Here is a 24,768-nt window from a genome sequence, read left to right on the forward strand (position 1 = left end):
GACCTTCCGGTTGCAGATACGCTTCCCAACCCCCTGAGCCACGGTCGGGGGGGTTGGGAATGATTTAGGCATCAATTCCTTTCTCTATCCAAAAGCAGTGTAAATTGTAAATTTCAAGGACTCTATTTTTGGAGTGTATTTTTTATGTATCTGTATTGTGTTATACATACACTTTACAAGTGACTCGCTGTCCAAAAAATGCACTCAGTTTACTTTTTAATCATTATGAGCATCGTTCATTATTCTCCTGCAGTAATTAAGGTTAGCATATGTATATATTTTTTTTAAATTCCAATCCATTCTTCTTTGGCAGCATTTAAATAACCTTTATCAGATTTGATGGTTTTGTTACAGACTTTTCAAAAAAGTGTTTTGCTTTTCTTTCACAAATGTGGGGATTAAATTGTGTTAAAATGTACAAAACAGTGATGTCATGTTTTGTGACGAGGACCCAGGCACAGAGAGACTTGATGAATTTAAGAATCTTATGATTTAATAAAGAAATTTGCAGACTTGCACAGAGAGGGTAAAATTACGATGACTGATAATGGAGATGAAGACAACAGACGATGAGGACAGGGAGGAACAGGGTTTAAATGCACCAAGGAGACCGTCAGAGGGAACTCGGGACAACTGGAGACATTTAAGGATGCAGGGACTGACAGAGACAGGGAAGATGTCTCATTATGACGAGTAAAGTTTACCTTGCCTGGATGGGTAGCTCTCTGGGTGCTCAGCACCCCCAAAGCTCTGATCCTAGAATCGCTCCTGCACCCAATTGACATAATCAGTAACATCATATCCTATAAAATCAGGAAGTACTGGAGCGGCCCTTCCCACACACCTGTTTTACACATAGGACCTGCTCAAAGGAACACACAATGGTAAGTATAACCAAACTACATAAACAAATGAAAGATTCAAATCAATTAATGATGACGTGACATTGATTTAGCTTTAAGTACATTTGCACAGATGAAATGAATATAACCAATGCTACCACAAACAGACCTGGGATAGTATGTAGAGCCAAGGTTACATGTGCTGTGTTTACATTAAAGCATTATGATAGACTATAGGATAACAGAACACAAAATAACAATATATGCAAGTGACAAATGGCAAATGAATTCTGTCCTAGCCACTTTGTCACACAATAACAAATTGAAATTTGGATAACTGTCAATATTGGAGATATTTTTACCCAGAATCCATTTTGCAGAATATTGACTGCTGGATTTTTATTCGTGTTCTCGATCTTTATTGTCACAGTGTTTATGCCTTGGGATGGTGGGTCTCCGAGCTCACCACTTGTACACTCTTTAAGAATTTAATGGGCAGTTTCTCAAAACATTTTACCTGGAACCCTCCAAACCTCTTCGTTTTGCACTGTCTTGGTTTTTAATAAAATGCTGACTGGACTCATAGGATTCTCCACCAGAAGGATGACAGTTCCTGTTGTTGTCAAGGAGCCTGCAATACAACAGTAATGTAGAAAATGTGTACATGTTGGCACACAGGAACAATTGCAATTACTAAGTGTCACCTACAGTGCCTCCTTCTTGATTCCATATTTTTGCACACTTGTCACAATGCCATGTTTCAGATCATTTAATGTTCGACAAAGATAATCTGAGTAAATACAATATCCTGTATTTTTGTTTGTTTGTTTTATCTTGTATGTTGTTTTTCATTTGTTAAGTGAAATATGGTATCCAAACCTGTCTGGTCCTGTGTGAAAAGGTAATTGCTCCTAAACAAAATAACTGGTTGGGGCAATTACCTTAGCACCAAGAACGGCATGTAGTCAAGTAACTGGAATAACTGGAATTGAGTCTTTCGCATCACTGCGGAGTAATTTTGTCTCACTGTTCTTTGCAAAATTGTTTTGATTCAACCACATTCAAGGGTTTTCAAGCATGAATGGCCAATTTCAGTTGACAAAGTTAACTTTATGCAACAAAGTGACAACCGGACTTTCTCCTTCAGGATTTTCTAGTACAAAGCAGAATTCATGGTTCCATTAATTATGAGAAGGCATCCGGGTCCTGAAGCAGCAAAGGAGCCCCAGACCATCACATCATGGTCTCACCAAATTTGACTGCTGGTATCATGGTTTTTCTGTTTTGTTTTGGGGGTTTTTAATTGTGTGTTTGATGCTTCCAAAAGATGCTTTTGTCTTGTCAGTCCATGGAATATTTTCCCTGATGTCTTTCCAGAAGATGTTTTTGGAATAGATGAGATGAGCCTTTGTGATCTTTTTAGTTAGCACTGATTTTACCTTGGAACTTTATCATGGATGCCATTTTTACTCAGTCTCTTTCTTATTATTGAATTATGAACTTTGACCTTAACTGAGGCAAGTGAGGCCTTCGGTTCTTTAATGTTGTTCCGGGTTCGTTTGGGACCTCCTGGATGAGTAGTCGATGGACTCTTGGAGTAATTTTGGTCGGCCAGCAATTCCTGGGAAGGTTCACCACTGTTCCAGGATTTCTCCAATTGTGAATAACGGCTTTCACCGTGGTGCTCTGGAGTCCCAGAGCCATAGAAATGGTATTGTAAGACTTGCTCCTTCTTTAGGTGGTGAAACAATGTGTCGATTTTTGAGGGTTTTAGCATGCTTTACTTTGTCAGAGGGGGTTCCATTGAAGGGATTTGCTGCTCTTGGTCTCAGGATCCGCAGCTATATAAGTTCCTATCACTGTGACATTTGGTGTGTTCTCTTTGACAATGAAGCAGATTGAAGGCACAGAGAATTCTGGGCCTTCATTGGTGACACTGACATTCACAGGGATCGATTGCCAACTAGCACTGCTGCCATTCAGCATTGCTTGATTTTGTGCTGTGATCTGAAGCTGCAAATGTTGGTCTTCTCATAATCTAATGGCTGAAAAAAAAGAAAGACAGTTAAAAGTTTATGAATATAAATTAGTTTTATAAAGGCGGACTTTCCGTTAGATGTGATCCATGTAAAATGCTACTACTAACATTACTACTGTTCAATTCAATTTTATAGCACCAAATCACAACAACAGTCACCTCAAGGCACTTTATATTGTACCGTACAATAATATAAGATCATTATAATGATAATAATGAATTTAATAAGAAGTCAGTCTCACCTTTGAGACGTACAAAAGCCCTTCATTTGTTTGGGGGTCAGTAACAATCCTGAAATTTCCTTTTGCATTTCCTTGAGTAATGACAAACTTTGATATCCAGTTTGGTGTGTTTATCAAATCTTTATCTTGAAAGGAAATCCGAAGTAGAAGTTTTTCACTTTCATTCTCTTGCACAGCGACATTATACTAAAAGAATGAGGATTGAGATCAGACAATCAATGTTCTTGAAAATTAAGTACAAAAAAGTCCTTAAAACAATTATTGTTCAACAAATATGATTTCACTTATTCAGCCAGATTACATACTGACAGTTTTTTAAGCACTTACATATGTTTTCATGTAGTGGACCTACAAACTCAGGTGGATTGTCATTGACATCATTTACAACCACTTTTATGGGCAAATCCTCATCTGTCTGCCTCCATGTTGTCTTGTGATAAGCACGCACCACAATCTATATGGGAAATATATACACTATCAGTCAAAAGTTTTAGAACACACACATTTTTTTCAGTTATTTATTGCAATTCAAGTAGTTCAAATCCAATGAATGGCTTGAAATGGTACAAAAATAAGTGGTGAACTGCCAGAGGTTAAAAAAAGGCAAGGTTGCAAAATGTAATGCACATTTCAGAATTATATAAAAAGACCTTATTCAGGGAACACAAAATGGGTTAACAATTTAAAGGTGTTCTGCAGCAATGGAGTTGATCAAGCTTTGAAAGGTGGTGCTACTAATTCCTACAGGTGTTCCAATGTTTCTGGATTATTTACAACCCCTTCTGCCTCCATAAAAGCACTGTTGGAACACACTGCGATACCATACCGTCATGAGAATCAGTTGAACAGTATTGTACTGCGGAAAGTAGTGTGTTGCTACAAACATGGTGAGAAAAAGGAGATTAACAGTGGAAGAGAGGCAGGCCATCATAGCACTTAAAAACGTAGGTCTTTTCTACAGAGAAATTGCAAAGAAAGCCAAGATGTCAGTGAGTGCAGTACTTCGCAAACATTGATGCGAAGATACTAAGCTTGAAAACATGGAATGACCAGCACAGTCTCCAGACTTAAACCTCATCAAGCTGGTTTAAGATAACCTGGACAGAAGAGTGAAAGCAAACCAAACTACACGTGTCACTCATTTATGGGAACTTCAACAACAGCTATAGGAAGAACTTCCTGAAACATATTTGATTTCTATTGTAGAAAGAATGCCACAGGTGTGTTCAGTTGTTATATCTTTCAAAGGTGGCTACTTTGATGAGTCAAAGTTTAGAATACAGTTTGGTCAATCAGTTGATTCCATTTTGTGTGTGTATACAAATACAAGTACAAAACGCAAGATAAGGTAAGTACAAAATAATATATCAATTCTGCCTCCTCCCAGTACATCCTTGCATCCTTAAACTAACATTAATAAATATGCTTAGTAGAGAAATAAGATCAAAAATTACCTGTTGAAAATCTGTATATGAATCATTGTTTACTCATTCTTTTTGAATGACTGCTGAACCTTACTGGAACTAATTATAAACCTTTTAGATCGTTTTCTTAATCACTCACATTATATTCTGGGAACTCCTCACGACCCACAGCTTTGAGCAAGAACAGCTCCCCTGTGTTTTTGTCCAGTCTGAACACTCCAGTTGGATACGTAGTGACTCCTTCTCCTTCGATAGTGTAGTACACATCCCGGTAGGCAAACGAATCTGACACCAGCTGCAGCAAAAACGAAATAAAACAATAAATATTAAGGAAAACAAAAACAAACAAGGATTCTGTTATTCATAAAAAAAAAATTAAAACTCTGGGGAGATTCCAATCTGACATGCAGGTGATGTGTCTTTAAAAAAGAAAATCAAAGTAAACTAGAAAGTGCATTTTCTGAAGAAACTGCAGTGTGAATGCTTGAATCTGAATATATGCACTGAAAAGAATTAATTGCTGAATTTTAAGTTAAAAATGTTGAATGAGATGAAAAATACAGAAATTTGCACCTGAAAACAAAAGTGCTGAACTGCTAAAAGCTGACAAGCACAGAGAAGAAGTTGGAAAATAGCTGAAAATGTTTTAAATGTAAATTAGAAAAACCTGAGTAATGAGAAAAGACTATTTAGAGTCAGAAAACATCTGAATGAATATTAAAAGTTCATATTCTTTGAATCACTGAATGACTAAAATATGATCCCTCCACTTGGATCCACACAGTTTTAAAGGTTTACATCTCTGAGCTTTGAAAGACACGCTGTTGGAAAGAGAAGAACGATGGCTTCGTTTTGAGGGTAAAATGATGGCTGTAGAGCAAACACTGTGGACACAGCAGCTGTTGAAAGAGAAGTGTTCAAGATGAATCTTGGCACAGTGAGAGAGAGCTCGTTAGGCAGGCAGGTGTGAGCCTGGTTGCTATAGTGACTGAGCCAGGGGCTCCATACACACGCACACAGACATGCACCTCACTTTTGCTGCTTAAAATGAACAGAAAAGTCAGCCCCAAACAAATCCTTCCCAAATGAAAAGTACATGTCGTATTGACAAAATTCTTTCACCGTGAGCGACAGCAATGTCTAGTCTACCTAATTCTCAGTTTTCATGCCTGTGGAGTTTATTATATGGACGTGGTGACAGTGTAAAGACAGCCTGCTCTTCTGATTTTCAAAGGAACTTTCTGAGCCATTTTAACATTGGAGTCTATGGAGGAGTTGGAGGGAGGAGTCTGTGCTTTGGTGACATTTATGAAAGAACCATAACACCTAGTACAATAGTAAACACATTGGATGAAAGAGGACAGCGATGGCTACGTTTTGAGGGTAAAATCATACCTGTAGAGAAAACGCTGCGGACACAGCAGCAGTTTTAAAAAAGATTTTAAGATTAATTTTTTCGCTCCTCTCACTCTAGCAGTTGAGCTGTCTCACTCTAGCCCCAACATTCCGTCCCATACACACCCATTATAAACTCTGAAACGGCTGAAAAAACATCATGAAACTTAAACTGGAACTGAAGAAAAAGTATAACAGATATTGAAAAGATAAATACAAGTTGAATAGTTGAATGTCTTGTCTTCGTTTTAAAGTTTGAATGGTGGCTCTATGTCAACGTATGTTGAAGTAGACACAGTTTGAAAATGAGTAAGTTGAATGAGGATTTGAAGGGTCTCCCCATTGAAATACATGGGAAATTTTTGTTGAAAAAAGTTGAATAATTTAAAAAATATAAATGTTATAAATGAGAAAAATAGAAGCAGTCATGTCCTAAAGAAGAGGAATCTAACGGTGTTTGAATGGTTTTTCTAAGTTGAACGGTTTTGAAGGAGTTAGATGCCAAAAAACGTACGGAATATGGAATAATAGATAACTAGAAAAATTTGCATTTCCTGCGAAAATGCTGTGTGGATGCCTTAACGCTGAAGCTGTCTGCTGAAAAAGCTGAAAAAGTTGAAAAGTTGCAAAAAGTTGTATGGTGGTGAAAAAAAAATTTCACCCTGAGCAGGATTCGAACCTGGCCCTCCTGGTCTCAAGGCGGCTACTCATCTCACTGAGCCAAACTTATTCTCACGAAGAGAAGGTGGACAGACTGACCATTCTGCTGAAATGAGCAGAAGCTGCTGAGAATTGTGCTGATAAGAGGTTAAAAGGCTGAAAATTTTGCAGAAAAGAGGTGAATCAGCAGAATTTCTGCTGAAAAGAGGTAAAGAAGCAGAAAGTTGCGTTGAAAAGAGATGAATCAGCAGAATTTCTGCTCAAAAGAGTTTTTTTCTGAAAACAGCTGAGATTTGTGCTAATAAGAGGTGAAAAGGCAGAAAATTTTGCAGAAGAGGTGAATAAGCAGAATTTGGGCTGAAAAGAAGTGAAAATTCTGCTGAAAAGAGTTCAATCAGCAGAACTTCTGCTGAAAAGAGGTGAATGAGCAGAATTCTGCTGAAAAGAGGTTTTTGCTGAAAAGGGGTTAAAAAGGTGGGATTTGTGCTGAAAAGTGGTGAAAAAACTTAAACTTTTGCTGAAAAGGGGTGAAAAAGCTGAAATTTGTGTTGAAAAGAGTTAAAAAAGTTTAAGTGTGAACTGAAAGAAATGTTGCCATAAGCGGGATTTGAACCCGGCCCTCCCAGTCTGAGAACGGATGCTCATCTCACTGAGCTAAAACACAGGTCAACTCGGCAAGGAAAATCAGTGAGGCCACTGATGATATGGCAGAAATGGGCAAAAAATATTGCAAAAAAAATTCAATATCTCAAAAAGTATAGCAGTTATGAGCACCAAAAGTCATAGCACCCATTAGCAGAAACAGCAGAATTTTTTAAAGTTTGAACGGTGAAAATCAGGTGAAAACTGAAGGAGTAGTTAACGTCCAAAAAACGTACGGAAGCAACTTGAAAAAGAAAAATAAAGAATAAAGAGAAACAGGAACTCAATAGTGTGGAAGCCCTTTTAGGGCATCCACACAACTAGAAAGTGCATTTTCTGAAGAAACTGCAGTGTGAATGCTTGAATCTCAATGTATGCACTGAAATGTATTAATTGCTGAATTTTTAGTTAAAAATTTTGAATGAGATGAAAAATACAGAAATTTGCACCTGAAAACAAAAGTGCTGAACTGCTAAAAGCTGACAAGCACAGAGAAGAAGTTGGAAAATAGCTGAAAATGTTTTAAATGTAAATTAGAAAAACCTGAGTAATGAGAAAAGACTATTTAGAGTCAGAAAACATCTGAATGAATATTAAAAGTTCATATTCTTTGAATCACTGAATGACTAAAATATGATCCCTCCACTTGGATCCACACAGTTTTAAAGGTTTACATCTCTGAGCTTTGAAAGACACGATGTTGGAAAGAGAAGAACGATGGCTTCGTTTTGAGGGTAAAATGATGGCTGTAGAGCAAACACTGTGGACACAGCAGCTGTTGAAAGAGAAGTGTTCAAGATGAATCTTGGCAGAGTGAGAGAGAGCTCGTTAGGCAGGCAGGTGTGAGCCTGGTTGCTATAGTGACTGAGCCAGGGGCTCCATACACACGCACACAGACATGCACCTCACTTTTGCTGCTTAAAATGAACAGAAAAGTCAGCCCCAAACAAATCGCTCCCAAATGAAAAGTACATGTCGTATTGACAAAATTCTTTCACCGTGAGCGACAGCAATGTCTAGTCTACCTAATTCTCAGTTTTCATGCCTGTGGAGTTTATTATATGGACGTGGTGACAGTGTAAAGACAGTCTGCTCTTCTGATTTTCAAAGGAACTTTCTGAGCCATTTTAACATTGGAGTCTATGGAGGAGTTGGAGGGAGGAGGCTGTGCTTTGGTGACATTTATGAAAGAACCATAACACCTAGTACAATAGTAAACACATTGGATGAAAGAGGACAGCGATGGCTACGTTTTGAGGGTAAAATCATACCTGTAGAGCAAACGCTGCGGACACAGCAGCAGTTTTAAAAAAGATTTTAAGATTAATTTTTTCGCTCCTCTCACTCTAGCAGTTGAGCTGTCTCACTCTAGCCCCAACATTCCGTCCCATACACACCCATTATAAACTCTGAAACGGCTGAAAAAACATCATGAAACTTAAACTGGAACTGAAGAAAAAGTATAACAGATATTGAAAAGATAAATACAAGTTGAATAGTTGAATGTCTTGTCTTCGTTTTAAAGTTTGAATGGTGGCTCTATGTCAACGTATGTTGAAGTAGATACAGTTTGAAAATGAGTAAGTTGAATGAGGATTTGAAGGGTCTCCCCATTGAAATACATGGGAAATTTTTGTTGAAAAAAGTTGAATAAAATTAAAAATATAAATGTTAAAAATGAGAAAAATAGAAGCAGTCATGTCCAAAAGAAGAGGAATCTAACGGTGTTTGAATGGTTTTTCTAAGTTGAACGGTTTTGAAGGAGATACAGTACAAAAAACGTACGGAATCTATAATAAAATATAACTAGAAAGTGCATTTTCTGAAGAAACTGCAGTGTGAATGCTTGAATCTGAATATATGCACTGAAAAGAATTAATTGCTGAATTTTAAGTTAAAAATGTTGAATGAGATGAAAAATACAGAAATTTGCACCTGAAAACAAAAGTGCTGAACTGCTAAAAGCTGACAAGCACAGAGAAGAAGTTGGAAAATAGCTGAAAATGTTTTAAATGTAAATTAGAAAAACCTAAGTAATGAGAAAAGAAAATTTAGAGTCAGAAAACATCTGAATGAATATTAAAAGTTCATATTCTTTGAATCACTGAATGACTAAAATGTGATCCCTCCACTTGGATCCACACAGTTTTAAAGCTTTACATCTCTGAACTTTGAAAGACACAGTGTTGGAAAGAGAAGAACGATGGCGACGTTTTGAGGGTAAAATGATGTCTGTAGAGCAAACACTGTGGACACAGCAGCAGTTGAAAGAGAAGTGTTTAAGATGAATCTTGGCACAGTGAGAGAGAGAGAGCTCATTAGGCAGGCAGGTGTGAGCCTGGTTGCTATAGTGACTGCACCCACTGGCTCCATACACACGCACAGACATGCACCTCACTTTTGCTGCTTAAAATGAACAGAAAAGTCAGGCCCAAACAAATCCTTCCCAAATGAAAAGTACAGGTCCTATTGACGAAATTCTTTCACCGTGAGCGGCAGCAATGTCCAGTCTACCTAATTCTCAGTTTTCATGCCTGAGGAGTTTATTATATGGACGTGGTGACAGTGTAAAAACACCATGCTCTTCTGATTTTCAAACGAACCTTCTGAGCCATTTTAACATTAGAGTCTATGGAGGAGTTGGAGGGAGGAGGCTGTGCTTTGGTGACATTTATGAAAGAACCATAACACCTAGTACAATAGTAAACACATTGGATGAAAGAGGACAGCGATGGCTACGTTTTGAGGGTAAAATCATACCTGTAGACCAAACACCGTGGACACAGCAGCAGTTTTAAAAAATATTTTAAGATTAATTTTTTTGCTCCTCTCACTCTAGCAGTTGAGCTGTCTCACTCTAGCCCCAACATTCCGTCCCATACACACCCATTATAAACTCTGAAATGGGTGAAAAAACATCATGAAACTTAAACTGGAACTGAAGAAAAAGTATAATAGATATTGAAAAGATAAATACAAATTGAATAGTTGAATGTTTTGTCTTCGTTTTAAAGTTTGAATGGTGGCTCTATGTCAACGTATGTGGAAGTAGATACAGTTTAAAAATGAGTAAGTTGAATGAGGATTTGAAGGGTCTCCCCATTGAAATACATTGGAATTTTTTGTTGAAAAAAGTTAAATAAAATTAAAAATATAAATGTTAAAAATGAGAAAAATAGAAGCAGTCATGTCCAAAAGAAGAGGAATCTAATGGTGTTTGAATGGTTTTTCTAAGTTGAACGGTTTTGAAGGAGATAGAGTACAAAAAACGTACGGAATATATAAAAATAAAATAGAAGAATAAAGATTAGAAGAACAATACTGTGAATGCTTTTACAAGCATTCACACTAACTAGAAAATGCATTTTCTGAAGAAACTGCAGTGTGAATGCTTGAATCTGAATGTATGCACTGAAATGAATTAATTGCTGAATTTTAAGTTAAAAATGTTGAATGAGATGAAAAATACAGAAATTTGCACCTGCAAACAAAAAAGCTGAACTGCTAAAAGCTGACAACCACAGAGAAGAAGTTGGAAAAGAGCTGAAAATGTTTTAAATGTAAATTAGAAAAACATAAGAAATGACAAAAGACTATTTAGAGTCAGAAAACATCTGAATGAATATTAAAAGTTCATATTCTTTGAATCACTGAATGACTAAAATGTGATCCCTCCACTTGGATCCACACAGTTTTAAGGGTTTACATCTCTGAGCTTTGAAAGACACTGTGTTGGAAAGAGAAGAACGATGGCGACGTTTTGAGGGTAAAATGATGGCTGTAGAGCAAACACTGTGGACACAGCAGCAGTTGAAAGAGAAGTGTTTAAGATGAATCTTGGCAGAGTGAGAGACAGAGCTCATTAGGCAGGCAGGTGTGAGCCTGGTTGCTATAGTGACTGCACCCACTGGCTCCATACACACGCGCACAGACATGCACCTCACTTTTGCTGCTTAAAATGAATAGAAAAGTCAGGTCGAAACAAATCGCTCCCAAATGAAAAGTACAGGTCCTATTGACAAAATTCTTTCACCGTGAGCGACAGCAATGTCCAGTCTACCTAATTCTCAGTTTTCATGCCTGTGGAGTTTATTATATGGACGTGGTGACAGTGTAAAGACAGCCTGTACTTCTGATTTTCAGACAAACTTTGTGAGACATTTTAACATTGGAGTCTATGGAGGAGTTGGAGGGAGGAGGCTGTGCATTGGTGACATTTATGAAAGAACCATAACACCTATTACTATAATAAACACATTGGATGAAAGAGGACAGTGATGGCTACGTTTTGAGGGTAAAATCATACCTGTAGAACAAACGCTGCGGACACAGCAGCAGTTTTAAAAAAGATTTTAAGATTAATTTTTTTGCTCCTCTCACTCTAGCAGTTGAGCTGCCTCACTCTAGCCCCAACATTCCGTCCCATACACACCCATTATAAACTCTGAAACGGGTGAAAAAACATCATGAAACTTAAACTGGAACTGAAGAAAAAGTATAATAGATATTGAAAAGATAAATACAAGTTGAATAGTTGAATGTCTTGTCTTCGTTTTAAAGTTTGAATGGTGGCTCTACGTCAATGTATGTGGAAGTAGATACAGTTTAAAGAGGAGTGAGTTGAATGAGAATTTGAAAGGTCTCCCCATTGAAATACATGGGAAATTTTTTTTGAAAAAAGTTGAATAAAATTAAAAATATAAATGTTAAAAATGAGAAAAATAGAAGCAGTCATGTCCTAAAGAAGAGGAATCTAACGGTGTTTGAATGGGTTTTCTAAGTTGAACGGTTTTGAAGGAGATAGAGTACAAAAAACGTACGGAATATATAAAAATAATAAAATAGAAGAATAAAGATTAGAAGAACAATACTGTGAATGCTTTTACAAGCATTCACACTAACTAGAAAGTGCATTTTCTGAAGAAACTGCAGTGTGAATGCTTGAATCTGAATATATGCACTAAAAAGAATTAATTGCTGAATTTTAAGTTAAAAATGTTGAATGAGATGAAAAATACAGAAATTTTCACCTGAAAACAAAAGTGCTGAACTGCTAAAAGCTGACAAGCACAGAGAAGAAGTTGGAAAATAGCTGAAAATGTTTTAAATGTAAATTAGAAAAACCTAAGAAATGGGAAAAGAAAATTTAGAGTCAGAAAACATCTGAATGAATATTAAAAGTTCATATTCTTTGAATCACTGAATGACTAAAATGTGATCCCTCCACTTGGATCCACACAGTTTACAAGGTTTACATCTCTGAGCTCTGAAAGACACGCTGTTGGAAAGAGAAGGACGATGGCGACGTTTTGAGGGTAAAATGATGGCTGTAGACCAAACACTGTGGACACAGCAGCAGTTGAAAGAGAAGTGTTTAAGATGAATCTTGGCAGAGTGAGAGACAGAGCTCGTTAGGCAGGCAGGTGTGAGCCTGGTTGCTATAGTGACTGCACCCAATGGCTCCATACACACGCACACAGACATGCACCTCACTTTTGCTGCTTAAAATGAACAGAAAAGTCAGGTCGAAACAAATCACTCCCAAATGAAAAGTACAGTTCCCATTGACAAAATTCTTTCACCGTGAGCGACAGCAATGTCTAGTCTACTGAATTCTCAGTTTTCATGCCTGTAGAGTTTAATATATGGACGTGGTGACAGTGGAAAGACACCATGCTCTTCTGATTTTCAAACGAACCTTCTGAGCCATTTTAACATTAGAGTCTATGGAAGAGTTGGAGGGAGGAGGCTGTGCTTTGGTGACATTTATGAAAGAACCATAACACCTAGGACAATAGTAAACACATTGGATGAAAGAGGACAGCGATGGCTACGTTTTGAGGGTAAAATCATACCTGTAGAGCAAAAGCTGCTCACACAGCAGCAGTTTTAAAAAAGATTTTAAGATTAATTTTTTTGCTCCTCTCACTCTAGCAGTTCAGCTGTCTCACTCTAGCCCCAACATTCCGTCCCATACACACCCATTATAAACTCTGAAATGGGTGAAAAAACATCATGAAACTTAAACTGGAACTGAAGAAAAAGTATAATAGATATTGAAAAAATGAATAGAAGTTGAATAGTTGAATGTCTTGGCTTCGTTTTAAAGTTTGAATGGTGGCTCTATGTCAACGTATGTGGAAGGAGATACAGTTTAAAGAGGAGTAAGTTGAATGAGAATTTGAAGGGTCTCTCCATTGAAATACATTATAAATTTTTGTTAAATAAAGTTGAATAAAATTAAAAATATAAATGTTAAAAATGAGAAAAATACGAGCAGTCATGTCCTAAAGAAGAGGAATCTAACGGTGTTTGAATGGTTTTTCTAAGTTGAACGGTTTTGAAGTAGTGGGATTACAAAAAACGTACGGAACATATAATAATAACTAGAAAGTGCATTTTCTGAAGAAACTGCAGTGTGAATGCTTGAATCTGAATATATGCACTGAAAAGAATTAATTGCTGAATTTTAAGTTAAAAATGTTGAATGAGATGAAAAATACAGAAATTTTCACCTGAAAACAAAAGTGCTGAACTGCTAAAAGCTGAAATCCACACAGAAGAAGTTGGAAAAGAGCTGAAAATGTTTTAAATGTAAATTAGAAAAACCTAAGTAATGAGAAAAGACTATTTAGAGTCAGAAAACATCTGAATGAATATTAAAAGTTCATATTCTTTGAATCACTGAATGACTAAAATATGATCACTCCACTTGGATCCACACAGTTTTAAAGGTTTACATCTCTGAGCTTTGAAAGACACGCTGTTGGAAAGAGAAGAACGATGGCTTCATTTTGAGGGTAAAATGATGGCTGTAGGGCAAATACTGTGGACACAGCAGCTGTTGAAAGAGAAGTGTTCAAGATGAATCTTGGCAGAGTGAGAGAGAGCTCGTTAGGCAGGCAGGTGTGAGCCTGGTTGCTATAGTGACTGAGCCAGGGGCTCCATACACACGCACACAGACATGCACCTCACTTTTGCTGCTTAAAATGAACAGAAAAGTCAGGCCGAAACAAATCGCTCCCAAATGAAAAGTACAGGTCCTATTGACAAAATTCCTTCACCGTGAGCGGCAGCAATGTCCAGTCTACCTAATTCTCAGTTTTCATGCCTGTGGAGTTTATTATATGGACGTGGTGACAGTGTAAAAACACCATGCTCTTCTGATTTTCAAACGAACCTTCTGAGCCATTTTAACATTAGAGTCTATGGAGGAGTTGGAGGGAGGAGGCTGTGCTTTGGTGACATTTATGAAAGAACCATAACACCTAGTACAATAGTAAACACATTGGATGAAAGAGGACAGCGATGGCTACGTTTTGAGGGTAAAATCATACCTGTAGACCAAACACCGTGGACACAGCAGCAGTTTTAAAAAATATTTTCAGATTAATTTTTTCGCTCCTCTCACTCTAGCAGTTGAGCTGTCTCACTCTAGCCCCAACATTCCGTCTCATACACACCCATTATAAACTCTGAAACGGCTGAAAAAACATCATGAAACTTAAACTGGAACTGAAGAAAAAGTATAACAGATATTGAAAAGATAAATACAAGTTGAATAGTTGAATGTCTTGTCTTCGTTTTAAAGTTTGAATGGTGGCTCTATGTCAACGTATGTTGAAGTAGATACAGTTTGAAAATGAGTAAGTTGAATGAGGATTTGAAGGGTCTCCCCATTGAAATACATGGGAAATTTTTGTTGAAAAAAGTTGAATAAAATTAAAAATATAAATGTTATAAATGAGAAAAGTAGAAGCAGTCATGTCCAAAAGAAGAGGAATCTAACGGTGTTTGAATGGTTTTTCTAAGTTGAACGGTTTTGAAGGAGATACAGTACAAAAAACGTACGGAATATATAATAAAATATAACTAGAAAGTGCATTTTCTGAAGAAACTGCAGTGTGAATGCTTGAATCTGAATATATGCACTGAAAAGAATTAATTGCTGAATTTTAAGTTAAAAATGTTGAATGAGATGAAAAATACAGAAATTTGCACCTGAAAACAAAAGTGCTGAACTGCTAAAAGCTGACAAGCACAGGGAAGAAGTTGGAAAATAGCTGAAAATGTTTTAAATGTAAATTAGAAAAACCTAAGTAATGAGAAAAGAAAATTTAGAGTCAGAAAACATCTGAATGAATATTAAAAGTTCATATTCTTTGAATGACTGAATGACTAAAATGTGATCCCTCCACTTGGATCCACACAGTTTTAAAGCTTTACATCTCTGAGCTTTGAAAGACACAGTGTTGGAAAGAGAAGAACGATGGCGACGTTTTGAGGGTAAAATGATGTCTGTAGAGCAAACACTGTGGACACAGCAGTAGTTGAAAGAGAAGTGTTTAAGATGAATCTTGGCACAGTGAGAGAGAGAGAGCTCATTAGGCAGGCAGGTGTGAGCCTGGTTGCTATAGTGACTGAGCCAGGGGCTCCATACACACGCACAGACATGCACCTCACTTTTGCTGCTTAAAATGAACAGAAAAGTCAGGCCCAAACAAATCCTTCCCAAATGAAAAGTACAGGTCCTATTGACGAAATTCTTTCACCGTGAGCGGCAGCAATGTCCAGTCTACCTAATTCTCAGTTTTCATGCCTGTGGAGTTTATTATATGGACGTGGTGACAGTGTAAAAACACCATGCTCTTCTGATTTTCAAACGAACCTTCTGAGCCATTTTAACATTAGAGTCTATGGAGGAGTTGGAGGGAGGAGGCTGTGCTTTGGTGACATTTATGAAAGAACCATAACACCTAGTACAATAGTAAACACATTGGATGAAAGAGGACAGCGATGGCTACGTTTTGAGCGTAAAATCATACCTGTAGACCAAACACCGTGGACACAGCAGCAGTTTTAAAAAATATTTTCAGATTAATTTTTTTGCTCCTCTCACTCTAGCAGTTGAGCTGTCTCACTCTAGCCCCAACATTCCGTCCCATACACACCCATTATAAACTCTGAAATGGGTGAAAAAACATCATGAAACTTAAACTGGAACTGAAGAAAAAGTATAACAGATATTGAAAAGATAAATACAAATTGAATAGTTGAATGTTTTGTCTTCGTTTTAAAGTTTGAATGGTGGCTCTATGTCAACGTATATGGAAGCAGATACAGTTTGAAAATGAGTAAGTTGAAGGAGAATTTGAAGGGTCTCCCCATTGAAATACATGGGAAATTTTTGTTGAAAAAAGTTGAATAAAATTAAAAATATAAATGTTAAAAATGAGAAAAATAGAAGCAGTCATGTCCAAAAGAAGAGGAATCTAACGGTGTTTGAATGGTTTTTCTAAGTTGAACGGTTTTGAAGGAGATAGACTACAAAAAACGTACGGAATATATAATAAAATATAACTAGAAAATGCATTTTCTGAAGAAACTGCAGTGTGAATGCTTGAATCTGAATGTATGCACTGAAATGAATTAATTGCTGAATTTTAAGTTAAAAATGTTGAATGAGATGAAAAATACAGAAATTTGTACCTGAAAACAAAAAAGCTGAACTGCTAAAAGCTGACAACCACAGAGAAGAAGTTGGAAAAGAGCTGAAAATGTTTTAAATGTAAATTAGAAAAACATAAGAAATGACAAAAGACTATTTAGAGTCAGAAAACATCTGAATGAATATTAAAAGTTCATATTCTTTGAATCACTGAATGACTAAAATGTGATCCCTCCACTTGGATCCACACAGTTTAAAAACTTTACATATCTGAGCTTTCAAAGACACTCTGTTGGAAAGAGAACAACGATGGTGACGTTTTGAGGGTAAAATGATGGTTGTAGAGCAAACACTGTGGACACAGCAGCAGTTGAAAGAGAAGTGTTTAAGATGAATCTTGGCAGAGTGAGAGACAGAGCTCATTAGGCAGGCAGGTGTGAGCCTGGTTGCTATAGTGACTGCACCCACTGGCTCCATACACACGCGCACAGACATACACCTCACTTTTGCTGCTTAAAATGAATAGAAAAGTCAGGCCGAAACAAATCGCTCCCAAATGAAAAGTACAGGTCCTATTGACAAAATTCTTTCACCGTGAGCGGCAGCAATGTCCAGTCTACCTAATTCTCAGTTTTCATGCCTGTGGAGTTTATTATATGGACGTGGTGACAGTGTAAAGACAGCCTGTACTTCTGGTTTTCAAACGAACCTTCTGAGCCATTTTAACATTAGAGTCTATGGAGGAGTTGGAGGGAGGAGGCTGTGCATTGGTGACATTTATGAAAGAACCATAACACCTAGCACAATAGTAAACACATTGGATGAAAGAGGACAGCGATGGCTACGTTTTGAGGGTAAAATGATGGCTGTAGAGCAAACACTGTGGACACAGCAGCTGTTGAAAGAGAAGTGTTCAAGATGAATCTTGGCAGAGTGAGAGAGAGCTCGTTAGGCAGGCAGGTGTGAGCCTGGTTGCTATAGTGACTGAGCCAGGGGCTCCATACACACGCACACAGACATGCACCTCACTTTTGCTGCTTAAAATGAACAGAAAAGTCAGGCCGAAACAAATCCTTCCCAAATGAAAAGTACATGTCGTATTGACAAAATTCTTTCACCGTGAGTGGCAGCAATGTCTAGTCTACCTAATTCTCAGTTTTCATGCCTGTGGAGTTTATTATATGGATGTGGTGACAGTGTAAAGACAGCCTGCTCTTCTGATTTTCAAAGGAACTTTCTGAGCCACTTTAACATTGGAGTCTATGGAGGAGTTGGAGGGAGGAGGCTGTGCTTTGGTGACATTTATGAAAGAACCATAACACCTAGTACAATAGTAAACACATTGGATGAAAGAGGACAGCGATGGCTACGTTTTGAGGGTAAAATCATACCTGTAGATCAAACGCTGTGGACACAGCAGCAGTTTTAAAAAAGATTTTAAGATTAATTTTTTCGCTCCTCTCACTCTAGCAGTTCAGCTTTCTCACTCTAGCCCCAACATTCCGTCCCATACACACCCATTATAAACTCTGAAACGGCTGAAAAAACATCATGAAACTTAAACTGGAACTGAAGAAAAAGTATAACAGATATTGAAAAGATAAATACAAGTTGAATAGTTGAATGTCTTGTCTTCGTTTTAAAGTTTGAATGGTGGCTCTATGTCAACGTATGTTGAAGTAGATACAGTTTAAAGAGGAGTGAGTTGAATGAGGATTTGAAGGGTCTCCCCATTGAAATACATGGGAAATTTTTGTTGAAAAAAGTTGAATAAAATTAAAAATATAAATGTTATAAATGAGAAAAATAGAAGCAGTCATGTCCTAAAGAAGTGGAATCTAACGGTGTTTGAATGGTTTTTCTAAGTTGAACGGTTTTGAAGGAGATAGACTACAAAAAACGTACGGAATATATAATAAAATATAACTAGAAAGTGCATTTTCTGAAGAAACTGCAGTGTGAATGCTTGAATCTGAATGTATGCACTGAAATGAATTAATTGCTGAATTTTAAGTTAAAAATAAAAATGTTGAATGAGCTGGAAAATACAGAGTTTTTAACCTGAAAACAAAAGTGCAGAACTTTTGAAAGCTGATGTTCACACAAAAGAAGTTGGAAAATAGCTGAAAAGTTTTTAAATTAAAATTTGGAAAACCTAAGAAATGAGAACAGAAAATTTAGAGTCAGAAAACATCTGAATGAGTATTAAAAGTTCATATTCTTTGAATCACTGAATGACTAAAGTGTAATCCCTCCACTTGGATCCACACACTTTTAAAGGTTTACATCTCTGAGCTTTGAAAGACATGCTGTTGGAAAGAGAACAACGATGGCTTCGTTTTGAGGGTAAAATGATGGCTGTAGAGCAAACACTGTAGACACAGCAGCAGTTGAAAGAGAAGTGTTTGAAATGAATATTGGCAGAGTGAGAGAGAGCTCGTTAGGCAGGCAGGCAGGTGTGAGCCTGGTTGCTATAGTGACTGCACCCACTGGCTCCATACACACGCACACAGACATGCACCTCACTTTTGCTGCTTAAAATGAACAGAAAAGTCAGGCCGAAACAAATCGCTCCCAAATGAAAAGTACAGGTCCTATTGACGAAATTCTTTCACCGTGAGCGGCAGCAATGTCCAGTCTACCTAATTCTCAGTTTTCATGCCTGTGGAGTTTATTATATGGACGTGGTGACAGTGTAAAAACACCATGCTCTTCTGATTTTCAAACGAACCTTCTGAGCCATTTTAACATTAGAGTCTATGGAGGAGTTGGAGGGAGGAGGCTGTGCTTTGGTGACATTTATGAAAGAACCATAACACCTAGTACAATAGTAAACACATTGGATGAAAGAGGACAGCGATGGCTACGTTTTGAGGGTAAAATCATACCTGTAGACCAAACACCGTGGACACAGCAGCAGTTTTAAAAAATATTTTCAGATTAATTTTTTCGCTCCTCTCACTCTAGCAGTTGAGCCTTCTCACTCTAGCCCCAACATTCCGTCCCATACACACCCATTATAAACTCTGAAACGGCTGAAAAAACATCATGAAACTTAAACTGGAACTGAAGAAAAAGTATAACAGATATTGAAAAGATAAATACAAGTTGAATAGTTGAATGTCTTGTCTTCGTTTTAAAGTTTGAATGGTGGCTCTATGTCAACCTATGTTGAAGTAGATACAGTTTAAAGAGGAGTAATTTGAAGGAGAATTTGAAGGGTCTCCCCATTGAAATACATGGGAAATTTTTGTTGAAAAAAGTTGAATAAAATTAAAAATATAAATGTTAGAAATGAGAAAAATAGAAGCAGTCATGTCCAAAAGAAGAGGAATCTAACGGTGTTTGAATGGTTTTTCTAAGTTAAACGGTTTTGAAGGAGATAGAGTACAAAAAACGTACGGAAGAATAAAATAGAATAATAAAGATTAGAAGAACAATACTGTGAATGCTTTTACAAGCATTCACACTAATAACTAGAAAGTGCATTTTCTGAAGAAACTGCAGTGTGAATGCTTGAATCTGAATATATGCACTGAAAAGAATTAATTGCTGAATTTTAAGTTAAAAATGTTGAATGAGATGAAAAATACAGAAATTTTCACCTGAAAACAAAAGTGCTGAACTGCTAAAAGCTGAAAAGCACAAAGAAGAAGTTGGAAAATAGCTGAAAATGTTTTAATTGTACATTAGAAAAACCTCAGTAATGAGAAAAGACTATTTAGAGTCAGAAAACATGTGAATGAATATTAAAAGTTCATATTCTTTGAATCACTGAATGACTGAAATGTGATCCCTCCACTTGGATCCACACAGTTTTAAAGCTTTACATCTCTGAGCTTTGAAAGACACAGTGTTGGAAAAAGAAGAACGATGGCGACGTTTTGAGGGTAAAATGATGTCTGTAGAGCAAACACTGTGGACACAGCAGCAGTTGAAAGAGAAGTGTTTAAGATGAATCTTGGCACAGTGAGAGAGAGAGAGCTCATTAGGCAGGCAGGTGTGAGCCTGGTTGCTATAGTGACTGCACCCAATGGCTCCATACACACGCACAGACATGCACCTCACTTTTGCTGCTTAAAATGAACAGAAAAGTCAGGCCCAAACAAATCCTTCCCAAATGAAAAGTACAGGTCCTATTGACGAAATTCTTTCACCGTGAGTGGCAGCAATGTCCAGTCTACCTAATTCTCAGTTTTCATGCCTGTGGAGTTTATTATATGGACGTGGTGACAGTGTAAAAACACCATGCTCTTCTGATTTTCAAACGAACCTTCTGAGCCATTTTAACATTAGAGTCTATGGAGGAGTTGGAGGGAGGAGGCTGTGCTTTGGTGACATTTATGAAAGAACCATAACACCTAGTACAATAGTAAACACATTGGATGAAAGAGGACAGCGATGGCTACGTTTTGAGGGTAAAATCATACTTGTAGAGCAAACGCTGCGGACACAGCAGCAGTTTTAAAAAATATTTTAAGATTAATTTTTTTGCTCCTCTCACTCTAGCAGTTGAGCTGTCTCACTCTAGCCCCAACATTCCGTCCCATACACACCCATTATAAACTCTGAAACGGGTGAAAAAACATCATGAAACTTAAACTGGAACTGAAGAAAAAGTATAATAGATATTGAAAAGATAAATACAAGTTGAATAGTTGAATGTCTTGTCTTCGTTTTAAAGTTTGAATGGTGGTTCTACGTCAATGTATGTAAAATTAGATACAGTTTAAAGAGGAGTAATTTGAAGGAGAATTTGAAGGGTGTCCCCATTGAAATACATGGGAAATTTTTGTTGAAAAAAGTTGAATAAAATTAAAAATATAAATGTTAGAAATGAGAAAAATAGAAGCAGTCATGTCCAAAAGAAGAGGAATCTAACGGTGTTTGAATGGTTTTTCTAAGTTAAACGGTTTTGAAGGAGATAGAGTACAAAAAACGTACGGAAGAATAAAATAGAATAATAAAGATTAGAAGAACAATACTGTGAATGCTTTTACAAGCATTCACACTAATAACTAGAAAGTGCATTTTCTGAAGAAACTGCAGTGTGAATGCTTGAATCTGAATGTATGCACTGAAATGAATTAATTGCTGAATTTTTAGTTAAAAATTTTGAATGAGATGAAAAATACAGAAATTTGTACCTGAAAACAAAAAAGCTGAACTGCTAAAAGCTGACAACCACAGAGAAGAAGTTGGAAAAGAGCTGAAAATGTTTTAAATGTAAATTAGAAAAACATAAGAAATGACAAAAGACTATTTAGAGTCAGAAAACATCTGAATGAATATTAAAAGTTCATATTCTTTGAATCACTGAATGACTAAAATGTGATCCCTCCACTTGGATCCACACAGTTTAAAAACTTTACATATCTGAGCTTTCAAAGACACTCTGTTGGAAAGAGAACAACGATGGTGACGTTTTGAGGGTAAAATGATGGCTGTACAGCAAACACTGTGGACACAGCAGCAGTTGAAAGAGAAGTGTTTAAGATGAATCTTGGCAGAGTGAGAGACAGAGCTCATTAGGCAGGCAGGTGTGAGCCTGGTTGCTATAGTGACTGCACCCACTGGCTCCATACACACGCGCACAGACATGCACCTCACTTTTGCTGCTTAAAATGAATAGAAAAGTCAGGTCGAAACAAATCGCTCCCAAATGAAAAGTACAGGTCGTATTGACAAAATTCTTTCACCGTGAGTGGCAGCAATGTCCAGTCTACCTAATTCTCAGTTTTCATGCTTGTGGAGTTTATTATATGGACGTGGTGACAGTGTAAAGACAGCCTGTACTTCTGGTTTTCAAACGAACCTTCTGAGCCATTTTAACATTAGAGTCTATGGAGGAGTTGGAGGGAGGAGGCTGTGCATTGGTGACATTTATGAAAGAACCATAACACCTAGTACAATAGTAAACACATTGGATGAAAGAGGACAGCGATGGCTACGTTTTGAGGGTAAAATCATACCTGTAGACCAAACACCGTGGACACAGCAGCAGTTTTAAAAAATATTTTAAGATTTATTTTTTTGCTCCTCTCACTCTAGCAGTTGAGCTGTCTCACTCTAGCCCCAACATTCCGTCCCATACACACCCATTATAAACTCTGAAACGGGTGAAAAAACATCATGAAACTTAAACTGGAACTGAAGAAAAAGTATAACAGATATTGAAAAGATAAATACAAGTTGAATAGTTGAATGTCTTGTCTTCGTTTTAAAGTTTGAATGGTGGCTCTATGTCAACCTATGTTGAAGTAGATACAGTTTGAAAATGAGTAAGTTGAATGAGGATTTGAAGGGTCTCCCCATTGAAATACATGGGAAATTTTTGTTGAAAAAAGTTGAATAAAATTAAAAATATAAATGTTAAAAATGAGAAAAATAGAAGCAGTCATGTCCAAAAGAAGAGGAATCTAACGGTGTTTGAATGGTTTTTCTAAGTTGAACGGTTTTGAAGGAGATACAGTACAAAAAACGTACGGAATATATAATAAAATATAATAATAATAATAAAGATTAGAAGAACAATACTGTGAATGCTTTTACAAGCATTCACACTAATAATAATAATAAAGATTAGAAGAACAATACTGTGAATGCTTTTACAAGCATTCACACTAATAATAATAAAGATTAGAAGAACAATACTGTGAATGCTTTTACAAGCATTCACACTAATAATAAAATAGAACTAGAAAGTGCATTTTCTGAAGAAACTGCAGTGTGAATGCTTGAATCTGAATATATGCACTAAAAAGAATTAATTGCTGAATTTTAAGTTAAAAATGTTGAATGAGATGAAAAATACAGAAATTTTCACCTGAAAACAAAAGTGCTGAACTGCTAAAAGCTGACAAGCACAGAGAAGAAGTTGGAAAATAGCTGAAAATGTTTTAAATGTAAATTAGAAAAACCTAAGAAATGGGAAAAGAAAATTTAGAGTCAGAAAACATCTGAATGAATATTAAAAGTTCATATTCTTTGAATCACTGAATGACTAAAATGTGATCCCTCCACTTGGATCCACACAGTTTACAAGGTTTACATCTCTGAGCTCTGAAAGACACGCTGTTGGAAAGAGAAGGACGATGGCGACGTTTTGAGGGTAAAATGATGGCTGTAGACCAAACACTGTGGACACAGCAGCTGTTGAAAGAGAAGTGTTTAAGATGAATCTTGGCAGAGTGAGAGACAGAGCTCGTTAGGCAGGCAGGTGTGAGCCTGGTTGCTATAGTGACTGCACCCAATGGCTCCATACACACGCACACAGACATGCACCTCACTTTTGCTGCTTAAAATGAACAGAAAAGTCAGGTCGAAACAAATCACTCCCAAATGAAAAGTACAGTTCCCATTGACAAAATTCTTTCACCGTGAGCGACAGCAATGTCTAGTCTACTGAATTCTCAGTTTTCATGCCTGTAGAGTTTAATATATGGACGTGGTGACAGTGGAAAGACACCATGCTCTTCTGATTTTCAAACGAACCTTCTGAGCCATTTTAACATTAGAGTCTATGGAAGAGTTGGAGGGAGGAGGCTGTGCTTTGGTGACATTTATGAAAGAACCATAACACCTAGGACAATAGTAAACACATTGGATGAAAGAGGACAGCGATGGCTACGTTTTGAGGGTAAAATCATACCTGTAGAGCAAAAGCTGCTCACACAGCAGCAGTTTTAAAAAAGATTTTAAGATTAATTTTTTTGCTCCTCTCACTCTAGCAGTTCAGCTGTCTCACTCTAGCCCCAACATTCCGTCCCATACACACCCATTATAAACTCTGAAATGGGTGAAAAAACATCATGAAACTTAAACTGGAACTGAAGAAAAAGTATAATAGATATTGAAAAAATGAATAGAAGTTGAATAGTTGAATGTCTTGGCTTCGTTTTAAAGTTTGAATGGTGGCTCTATGTCAACGTATGTGGAAGGAGATACAGTTTAAAGAGGAGTAAGTTGAATGAGAATTTGAAGGGTCTCTCCATTGAAATACATTATAAATTTTTGTTAAATAAAGTTGAATAATTTTAAAAATATAAATGTTAAAAATGAGAAAAATACGAGCAGT

The 24,768-nt window shown here is 36.9% G+C and overlaps 1 protein-coding gene across 2 annotated transcripts in view; it reads right to left on the reverse strand.

Annotated features, from left to right (window-relative positions):
- Nucleotides 1-626: 626 nt before the first annotated feature.
- LOC112842746 (desmocollin-2-like) overlaps nt 627-24,768 on the reverse strand; it is a 29,696-nt gene continuing 5,554 nt past the window's right edge. The window contains exons 5-8 of one of the 2 annotated variants that reach the window (XM_025900034.1): nt 4,686-4,841; nt 3,450-3,576; nt 3,123-3,247; nt 627-2,887 (exon numbers count right to left, since the gene is read on the reverse strand). In XM_025900034.1, coding sequence (XP_025755819.1) covers nt 2,822-2,887; nt 3,123-3,247; nt 3,450-3,576; nt 4,686-4,841 — 474 coding nt within the window. In that variant the 3' untranslated portion in view covers nt 627-2,821. Of the gene's footprint in view, nt 2,888-3,122; nt 3,309-3,449; nt 3,577-4,685; nt 4,842-24,768 lie in introns of those variants that run through there. The other variant, XM_025900035.1, reaches the window with a different exon arrangement.

This window comes from Oreochromis niloticus, linkage group LG18, assembly GCF_001858045.2.
Source record: "Oreochromis niloticus isolate F11D_XX linkage group LG18, O_niloticus_UMD_NMBU, whole genome shotgun sequence".
Taxonomy (NCBI): domain Eukaryota; kingdom Metazoa; phylum Chordata; class Actinopteri; order Cichliformes; family Cichlidae; genus Oreochromis; species Oreochromis niloticus.